At 41.6% G+C, this 10,453-nt stretch overlaps 1 protein-coding gene across 1 annotated transcript; it reads left to right on the top strand.

The window, feature by feature from the left end:
• The first annotated feature begins 6,394 nt into the window (after positions 1 to 6,394).
• On the top strand, positions 6,395 to 10,194 carry LOC109675993 (melanoma antigen preferentially expressed in tumors-like). Its single transcript, XM_074060815.1, is given in 5 exon segments — positions 6,395 to 6,672; positions 7,161 to 7,395; positions 7,397 to 7,767; positions 9,620 to 9,740; positions 9,742 to 10,194. Coding segments are annotated over 5 exon segments (1,458 nt in total).
• The last annotated feature ends 259 nt before the right edge of the window (positions 10,195 to 10,453 follow it).

The raw sequence follows: 10,453 nt of genomic DNA, 5'->3' as shown, positions 1-10,453 counted from the left end.
TGGCCATAATTTGGGAGTATTCAGAATTTCCACTATTGTTTTTGGAATTAACTCAGAGTCAGGAGGCAAACTATCAGATATTTTTTGAAATGAAGCAATGTATTAGCATTCTGTCAACTAGTTTCACGTTTGCGTCATTACTCCTTTTGGTACACATAAAGATGATCTGTCAGTATCAATACCAATGTATCTTTTACATTCAAAATAATAACTAGATGAAAAATCACTTTCTGTGCTGTGTGAGTTTCACCTAATAAAGTCAGCAAGAGTAGATTGCACTTACAGTTTTTTTCAAAATGTAAAGTGAAATACCTAATGTTCAACACTGAATGTTTAGAGTTGTGAAACCAAAAGACATCAGCTCTACTCTCTAAGCATAATACTCTACCCTTATCTTTATGGCCAATTTCATTAAAATGTAAGGAGTAATGCAACTTGAACCTGTGTTGACTTTGAGAAATACAAATTTGTTCTCCTTGAACTTTAGCAACTTAAATCAATCTTTTCCCTAAAAACCACTATTCTGTATGTGTTCTAGAAAATACTTGTTTGATTTACCAGAGAAGTTCCCAGGCCTAACAGTATATGATAGCAAAAGTGTCAGTGGTTCATGAATATACAAAACAGCCTACATATTGAGGACTAAAGAAAAATCGCTCCCCAGGCTAATAAAATTAGTTTTCAAAGCAGTAAAACAAAAGACGTTGTACTTTAGTTGCTTGGTCAAAATTAATACAAATGCAGATTCACTTTGTTTTGACACACAGATTTAAATTAAACAATCGCATTGCAGTGTTTGTACTACCAACTTTGCAAGTGTTTGGGATTGGAGGAGGGAGGATTGCTTTTCTTTATGAGTAGTAAATAACGGAAACAGGAAAGCAAAATCCCAGCACCAAATAGCCAGTTTAATACCTGCACAAGCACTTCACAAAAAACTATGGTGGGTCTTTAGGAAAAAAGCATAAGCCTCCTGGCTTCAAGTGCATAGTGCTTCTTACAAAGCAAGGATTATGGCTAGTAATCTTCCATGTCCTTTCCTAATTAGGAAATAAAATTAATAATTTACAACCTTGAAGCTCCTTGGATAGCCTGTAGCTAAGAAGAAACTTGTCCTTTTATAGTGAAACAAAGTTGTAAGTAGATTTTATTATGGGTAGAGGTCATAAATGACTCTTCCATGGGCCTATATAGAGGCACATCTGTAGGCTCTAGACCCTCTGCTCTGTGTCCAGTCCCATCTCCACACCCCCCTTCCCCCCCCAAAGAGTTTCACGGTCAAGACCATTAGAACTGCTCAAACATCTTCAGGCAGTTAGGCTGGAAGCAGTACAGGTGATACCTAAATATTGTTTGATCATTGCATCTTCTGGGAAACAAAGTATAAGAAAAATCTTTTAATTGGTCTGTCTTGGTATCAGGAGCTCTTCATTTTTATAAAAATGTTTGCATTTTATGAAAGTAATCACAAGTAGATGTTTCTTCAAACTTGATAAACAGCATAGAAAGTAACAGTAAGATCTAAAAAGATTCGATAAAAATCACTAACAGTCTTAATTTATAACTTCAGAAATAATATGTAAACAAAATTTCCTTAGTGTCAACTACTTGATATCACAAGGATTCAGACCACAATTTCAGAGATAGTAATCTAAGGAAAATGTGATTAAATACTTATTTACTACTTACTAAATCAAATTGGACAATCTGTCATGGGGCTGCAGGGAGTTTTTTATGTTAAAACACTTGCTGTCTGTACCCATAAGCATTTACTTCTTTGTACTTCTTGTACTCAGGGCCTTATACACTTGCTAGGCAGGTGCTCTACCACTTGAGCCATGCCCCCAGCTCTTTTGCTTTAGTTATTTTTCAAATAGGTTCTCACTTTTATGCCAACCTGGACCACTATTCTCCTATTCATAGTTGGGATGACACATGCACCCCACCACACCCAACTTTTATTGGTTGAGATGAGGGTCTTAAGAACTTTTTTGTCAGCCTTGGCTCAAACCAAGATCCTTCTGATCGTTACTTCCTCTGGAGTAGATAGGTTTACAGGCTTGAGCTATCATGCCTGGGCTTTGTACATGTTTAATGCTTTATGCTTTTTAAATAACAGCCTTTGAGAAGGGGAAAAAATGCCTGTCTTTCCTTGTCGCAAGTAACACAATCATTTAAATGATATTTTTGAGCTCATAAAATAGGCTTAAATGTATATGAATCAAAACCTGATGCTCTCCCTCTATGCCAAGTTTTTCTCCAAACGTATTTATATAGTACAAGATCCTTACATGGCACTCTTCTGGGCCAATCCCTTGGGAAAATAAATGTCTATGTTTAGATACTTAGCCAGTAAAAAAAACTCGCTCCAGGTCTGGTGGCACATCTTGTAGTCCCATCACTAAAGAGGCCAAGGCAAGAGGACCACCAGTTTAAAGGCTCAAAACAAAAAGTTTTATCAGTCAAAATTCTTGCATTTAGCCCAGCAAGGGTGGCTCATGCCTCTAATCCTAGCTAGAGGCAGAGATCAGGAAGATGGTGGTTTAAAGACAGCCCAGGTAAGTAGTTTGAGAGACTCTTGAAAAAAACCCTTCACAAAAAAAATTGGGGGAGGGGGCTGGTGGAGTGGTTCAAGGTGTAGACCCTGAGTTCAAGCCCCAGTACAGCCAAAAAAAATTTTTGTTCCTGACTCTGAAACTGGAGTTTTAGGTCCCAGGTCTAAATTCCTAGGACTTCAAATGTCAGATCCCAACACTTTGCCCCTATACATCAAAATAAAAACACATTATTGAAGGGTAGAGAAAGGAGATTTATTTTGTGACAGGCAAGCCATGGTAAGAAAACACTTCAGTTCATGTTCAACTAAATCTGATGTACAAACATGAAGAATTATTGAATGGTCCTGGTCATAGGTGTGTGTTAGAAATATCTTTAAGATATTGGGGTGTCACAGGAGACAACATAACTCAGAAGTCAAGAGGTAAGGCAAATTTTACTTCTGCAAAAGGGTACTAATCAAAGAGTCTGAGAAGCAAACACACCAAAGTCTGCTAGGTTTTATCTCTAACACAATGCTCCACTTTCCCTGGATTAGGCAGGTTTCAGGTTCACAGTCTATGGGATTGGCTGATTGTAAAAGGGGCCAGATTGGGAGGGGGCTTTAGGGACAAAGAAGTTTAAAAGTTCAGGGAAGCAGTACCTGTTTTAGGTTATCAGTTCTGGAACCAGGGCATCTAGCAGAATTTTGTCTAACTGGGGTTAACAACCCTTTGTTCTTGATAGAAACTTTTATCAGGTTAAGCAGAGTCCATGAAGTGAGCATATGGGAAGCAGGTTAGTAAGGCAGCTATTAGTGATTAAACCTTTGACAGAAAAGACCCAACCTAAACTGATTCTTACAGTGTGTTTCCAGTGAATCATTATCTCAGTCCTTGTTTTAGGAGGAGTTCAGAGAAGTTATTTGTGTTATCACTGATCAGGATAAACAAGTCAGTTGCTGCCGGGTAGGTGGTCTGTCCTGTGAGTCTCTTCTGTTTCTTAGGGGTAGTCTTTGTCCCTTGTCGTGAAGATGTTATTGATCAGTCCTGTTACAATCAGTGACTTAAAGTGACTGCAGAGAGCAAAGACATACAAAATAGAGGCAGGGATGCCAAGCCTGTCTGCTCTTAGTTAATTCATGGGCCTAACTAAGGAGTCAGTGCTTTTTAGCAAAAGCAGTTTTTAAGCACCTGTTAAAATTCTTCCCCTTAAGTTTTGAAAATTCCTCAATCTTGAGAGAATTGGGGTATTGGTCAATCTGGCCTGGTAGGTTTCTTGACCAATGATATATTAATTAGTACTTGAGGAAGAGACAGATAACTGAAGTATAAGAACCTGTTGTGTAAGCCTAAAACTGGAAACACCATTGTAAAACAGAACACAAGGAGAAAAGTCAGAAGATAATCCAGTTAAATAAATGTATAGAGGATCCTCTTTTAAGTAACTCCATGAACATTAACTACTATAGAGAGATATTTGAAGCCAGTAGAAATAGTTATTTCTGTCTCTACTTAAATAGAAGGCCTGGCCAAAAATGAGTTTTCTTTTTATCAGAGGTGTGTTAGGTGGCCATGCTTATGAACCTTTCCTTCAAAATGCACATGTGATTTGCTGTGTAGGAAATGTAAATTGTAAGTGACAATGTGATACTTAGGGATATTTAGTTCATCATCTGTACCTCTGCCCCCATTTGCGATGATACCATGTTCTTCATAAAACATGTTAGATAAATTCTTGTGGCTCCAAATCCCTTCCACAATTAAACTTTCAGTTGATTTTCTTTTTCTTTCCCTTTAGTAAATGGTCATGGGTTTCAATCAGGAGAAAGTAAAAAAAAACTCATACCCAGATTTACTGGGTGGAGATACAGTAATGGAATTTGATTTTTCTCCTCTATTGGAAGCTTGTTAGGTGCAAAGGAGAAGCGAGCCCAGAAAGGCCTATAACAGTTTCTGGGGATCCAGGGGAGGAATCCAGAAACCTGGAGCATTGAAGTCAATGCTGTGGTACTCGCTGAATCTGGGCATATGACTGCCTGCACTGCAGCTGGGTGTGGTGAGTCAGGAACCTCAGGCAAGGTCTTCATGGGGCCAAGCAAGCTAACACTGCATAGATCTTTTCTTTCCCAACAAATGAGTAGATCTGGCTCTTGCCTCTTAATGCTGTTTTGCCTTAATTTCAAACATTTTGATTTCTTCTTTGGCTTTGATTTACTTCAATTTATAGACATTGAATATAATTTCTTGGTCTTTTTGTTTGCTTTTTGCAGTGCTGGGAATTGAACCTAGGGTCTTGCAAGGCAAACACTGTACCACTCAAGCTATGATCCCAGCCCCTGGGGTTTGAACTCAGTACTGTGCACTTGCTAGGCAGGTACTTTATTGCTTGAGCTATGCCTCCAGTCCTTTTTACCCTGGTTATTTTTGAGATAGGGTCTCACTTTTTGTTGAGGCTAACCTGGACTATGACCCTCCTATCTTATACTTTCCATTATGACTGGGATGACAGGCATGCACCACCATACTCAACTATTGGTAGAGAGGAGGGTCTCACAAAATTTTTGTCTGGGCTGGCCTCAAACTACAGTCCTCCTGATCTCCACCTCCTAGTAGTTAGGATTACAGGTGTGAGCTGTTGATACCAAGCCTTACTCTATGAGACAGGGTCTTGCTGCTACCTTTGCCTGGGTTGGCCTCAAACTTTTGATCTTCCTGCCTGCTTTTCCAAAGAGTTGGGATTACAGGCATGTACCACCACACCTGGTTATAATTTCTTAAATTATTTATTTTTTTTTCTTTTGGAAAGACACCTGATTTGTTAAAATTTTACTTTTTACTGATATTTTATGTATTCAGTGTGTGACCAGTAGTTATAGTTTGTAGCATTTACGGCTTTGACATTTAACTTGTTAAGCTTTTTTTCCAAGTAAAAGCTTAAAAATACATCACAAAATATTTTTAATAGTGAAACCTTTTTTATTTTCTTTTCCTTTTTTCCGTATTTACTTTCCTTCTGTTTTTTATTGGAGTGAAGGCTTTTTTTTTTTTTTACAGTATTGGGATTTGAACTCAGGGCCTAAATCATGAGGCACTCCACCAGCCCATTTTTTTGTGATGGGTTTTTTCAAGATAGGGTCTTGTGAACTATTTGCCCAGGGCTGGCTTTGAACCACAGTTCTCCTGATCTCTGCCTCCTGAGTAGCTAGTATTACAGACATGAGTCACTGGCACCTGGCTAGTGAAGGCTTATTAAAAGATCCCTAGGGTACAGCATGGTTACTATAGTTAATAGCAGTGCGTACTTGAAAATTGATAGGAGTAGATTTTTAAGTGTTCTCGCCACAAGTTAATGATAAGCCTATGAGGTGATGCATATTAATATGAGTTTTGTGTTTACATTTGGGTCTCATTCCCAAGATACCTTATTATGAATAAGCAAATACTGAAACATCCAGAAACATTTGGAATCCCACTTTTGGTACCAAGTATTTCAAATGATTATAGTCTTAAACTTATCCTCCAAAAAGGCCAAGTCAGCTTCAATATCCTTTGTACTCACTTCCCCAAGGGGGGCTAGAATTAAATGGAGCTGTGAGTGGATATGCATGAGTCCATTGGTCATCTTGCTGCCTCCTCTGTATTAGGCCAGATGCTCATCTGGTGCTGGCAGACACGGCTGTGGTTTTGCTGCCAATAAGTACAGAACAGATTTTGTATAAATTATGTACTCCTCAGCTGTTGTCAGAGCAGTGACCTAGGTCCTGAGTTGGTCCCCTGATTGTTCATACTTAACCTGAGAAAGATGCCTTGTTGCCTGCATGTTTCCTCAGGATTTCTTTTGGAGTAGATTCATCAGGATGAGCCTGTGTGACCCACCAAGACTGCTGGAGCTGGCTGGACAGAGCCTGCTGAAGAACGAGGCCTTGGAGGAGCTGCCTGTGGAGCTCTTTCCGCCTCTGTTCACAGTGGCCTATGCTGGAAAACACAGCAAGGCCCTAACGGCAATGGTGCAGGCCTGGCCCTTCGCCTGCCTCCCCCTGGGGGCCCTGATGAAGGAATGGCAGCCTCATCAGGAGACCTTTCAAGCTGCATTCAGTGGGCTGGATGCACTGCTTGCTCTAGATGTTCGCCCAAGGTGAGGGTGACCCAGAAACCTGGGAGGTCTTAGGAGTCTGAGCTAGACATGGCTAGGGTCAGGGGCATGGAGAGCAGCAGGGTCTTTGGGTAGTGACAGTGAAGAAGCCATTGCTGGGGTGTCTCTGGGAATGGCCCACCAGACAGATAGTGAAGGAATGTGTATCCACTCATTCCTAGTGGCAGTTAAAGGTACGAGAAGTAGAGGCTGGGAATATGGATTGGTGGTAGAGTACTTGCCTAGCACTTGCAAGACCCTAGATTTAATCCCAGTGCCACAAAGTTGGGGGTGGGAGCATGGGTACTAGCAAGGACCTCAGGGGAAAGAGATCCCTCTAAGAGAAGGATCAGAGGAAAAGCAGGATTCCAGTAAGGAAGAGGGCAGCTGATGTGTGGGGTTTGGAGAACAAGTTCAAGTCAGACATTTGCTCTTTACCTGCATTCTGAGACTCCTCCTCTTATTTTGAGTTAATTACCTCTTTTGCACAGGAGGTGGAAACTGCAAGTACTAGATTTATGTAAGAATGCTCATCAGGACTTCGGGAGCATATGGTCTGGAACCAGGGCTGGTCTGAGCTCATTGATGGAAACTGAGGCCAGCCAGTCCACGAAGAAGCAAAAAGTAGATGGTTCCAAGATGTTGGCAAAAGAGCCCTTGGCTCCCATGGAGGTACTGATAGACTTGTGCCTCAAGAAAGGCAGCCATGATGAATTGCTTAACCTCCCTCATTGAGAAGGTCAAACAGAAGGAAGGTTTACTACACCTATACTGTAAGAAGCTAAGGATTTTATCAATACCCTTGCAAAATATTAATATGATACTGGAAATGTTGCAGCTGAACTCTGTCCAGGATTTGGAAGTGAACTGTACCTGGAAACTGTCCGCCCTGGAAAACTTTGCTCCTTACCTGGGCTGGATGGGTGATCTGCGTAGGCTCCTCCTATCCCACACCTGCACATCTCCCAACATTTCCCTGGAGAAGGAGAAGCAATGTGTCAGGCAGTTCAGCTCTCAGTTCCTTAATCTACATCACATTCAGGAGCTACGTTTGGACTCTATCTCCTTCCTCGAAGGCTGCCTACACCACATGCTAAGGTGAGGGATGGTGAGATTGTTCTGTAGATATGAGAAAGCCTCTTTATTTCAGGAACAATAATCGGCATCTTGTCTGTGCCAACCACAAACAATGCAAGATTGAGTAAGTCCCTAGAACTCAACACATTGTCTCGTTCCCAAGTGTGGTATCATTTAACTATCCAAATAAAAGTTGGAGGTTGTCTTAGTTCATTTTCTGTTGCTAATAATACAGTAGCACAGACTGGGTAAGTTATAAAGAGATGAGATTATTTATTTTGGCCTACAGTTCTGGTCCAAGGCCCAAGAATCTGCATCCAGTGATAGCCTTCCTGCTGGGCACGTCCCAAGCAGCATAGGGTGTTATAGCAAGAGACCTACACTGGTTGTGGTGGTGTAAGTCCATAATCTCAGCATTTGGGAGACTGAGGTAAAGGCAGGAGGCTCTTGATTTGAGGCCAGCCTGAGATATACAGTGAGACCATATCTCAAAACAAAAAGAAAGGGAGAAATCTAGGCAAACCAAATTTTAGTGGACCCATTCTTGAGACAGCCCATTGATTCATTGATTGCATGATTGGATTAATCCATTCCTGGACATATAGCTCTGATTGTCTCCTAAAGATCCCACCTGATCCTACCTCTTGATATATCATAATAGACATTAAATTTCAACCTGAATTTTGGGAGGGATGGACCATATTCAGAATTATAGACTATAGTAGATGCTGTTGACAGTGACTCCTTGAAAAGAAACTATTTAATGAGGGATTTGGTTTTGGGGAGGTTGGCTTTGGCAGTTCTTCCTTAGGAATTGAGTCTAAGTTGAGATGTCTAAAAATAATTAGGGGAGGAGGGCATTGAAGAGAAAACCCATTAGATAATGAGCTTTGGACTTAACCAGCTTTCTCAGCCTGAGCCTCTCACTTCAAACTTAATTCATATTTCCTAATTCATATTTCCTGTCCAGATAGGGCTGTTTTGAACTCCAGGTCAGTGAATATGTGGGAAATGCCTGATTTTGGAGATGAGGAGAAGTAGCAGGAGTATGGAATTTTAACATACCTCTGCAGGTTGGCAGCCCCCTTTGCATGCTGCTGATGTTGCCCAAGTTTGTCCTTCATAAATGTTTCCCAGAAGTCTCATAGGGAACAGAGACACAGGTGACTGGGGCCCATGCAGTGGCTGGAGTAAGCCTAAGTTGAAAGTCTTTTCTTCTTAAATTAATTTCTCCTATTTTTTGTTAATTTGAAAGCATTTTCATTTGTGTTTCTGAAATTAAAATTTACTGATGCACTGATGCCCTTCCTTGCTTCAGATACGGGCTCAGGTTTTTTTGTTTTGTTTTGTTTTCTTGTGGTACTGGGGTTTGAACTCAGGGCCTACACCTTGAGCCACTCCACCAGCCCGTTTTTTGTGATGGTTTTTTTCAAGATAGGGTCTTGTGAACTATTTGCCCAGTCTGGCTTTGAACCACGATCCTCCTAATCTGTTACCTCCTGAGTAGCTAGGATTACAGGCATGAGCCACCACCAGTGCCCGGCTTGACCCAGGTTCTTTTCTGAGCATGTCCTATTGTCATCTTCTTTTGTGCTCATAACACATAAGAGGTGTGTGTTTTATTCTGCTCAGCAGATAAGCAAAGGGAACATTTGAGATTTCATTTCACTTGAACCCAGTCATACAGTAAAATAGGTAGTAGAGATAGAACTACTATCTCTAACAATGTAAGGATGCCCTTTCCATAGTGGCATCTTGGAGGTGGACCATCAGGAAAGCTTTGGGTTTTTGGCTCTTCCCCCTTGAGGCATGGGTCCTCCTACTACTATTCACCACCACCATTCCCTAGTACTAACTGTCTGTCTCTGCCCAGGTGCTTGATGAGCCCCTTGAAGACCCTCTCAGTCACCAACTGCCTGCTTTTGGAATCAGACCTGATGCATCTCTCCCAGTGCCCCAACATCGGTCAACTAATAAAACCTGGATCAACCTGGTTCAGGGGTCAACCTGAACAATGTAAGTCCTGAGCCTCTCCAAGTTCTACTGAAGAAAACTTCTGACACCCTCCAGGACCTGAGCTTAGATGAGTGTGGGATCATGGACCCCCAGCTCACTGCCATCCTGCCTGTCCTGAGCCACTGCTCCCAGCTCATTATGTTCAGCTTCTGTGGGAACCCCATCTCCATGGCTGTGCTGGAGAACCTCCTGCACCATACCATTGGGCTGATCAAGCTAAGCCTTGTGCTGTATCCTGCCCCACTGGAGAGTTACGAAGATGTTGGAGGTACTCTCCACCTGGAGAGGCTTGCCTACTTGCATGCCAGGCTGATGCAAATGTTACACAAATTGGGGCGGCACAACATGGTCTGGCTTAGTACCAACCCCTGTCCTCACTGTGGTGACAGGACCTTCTATGATCCAGAGTCTATCCTGTGCCAGGATGTGTGATTCCTGCCAGCACATATCATCAGCTTTATTCTGGGCATGTGACACTGAAGCTCAGAATGTAAATGTATCTAGAAAGAACACAGAAGCCAAGACTAAGCAGGACAAGAAAAAAGGTGATCAGGGGTGGGGGAGAGATGTTGACTTGGGGAGTTGTTGGGATCTTTGAGGAGATGCATCTTACAGAAATAGAAATATGAATCTGAATTTCTAGAAGGAACTTAGGCTTGGAAGTTACATGTGGGAATTGTCCCTGCATGGA

This window comes from Castor canadensis, chromosome 18 (assembly GCF_047511655.1).
Source record: "Castor canadensis chromosome 18, mCasCan1.hap1v2, whole genome shotgun sequence".
Lineage (NCBI taxonomy): Eukaryota > Metazoa > Chordata > Mammalia > Rodentia > Castoridae > Castor > Castor canadensis.
Note: the sequence above shows the minus strand (reverse complement) of the source record. Positions and strands in the feature narration are given on the sequence as shown.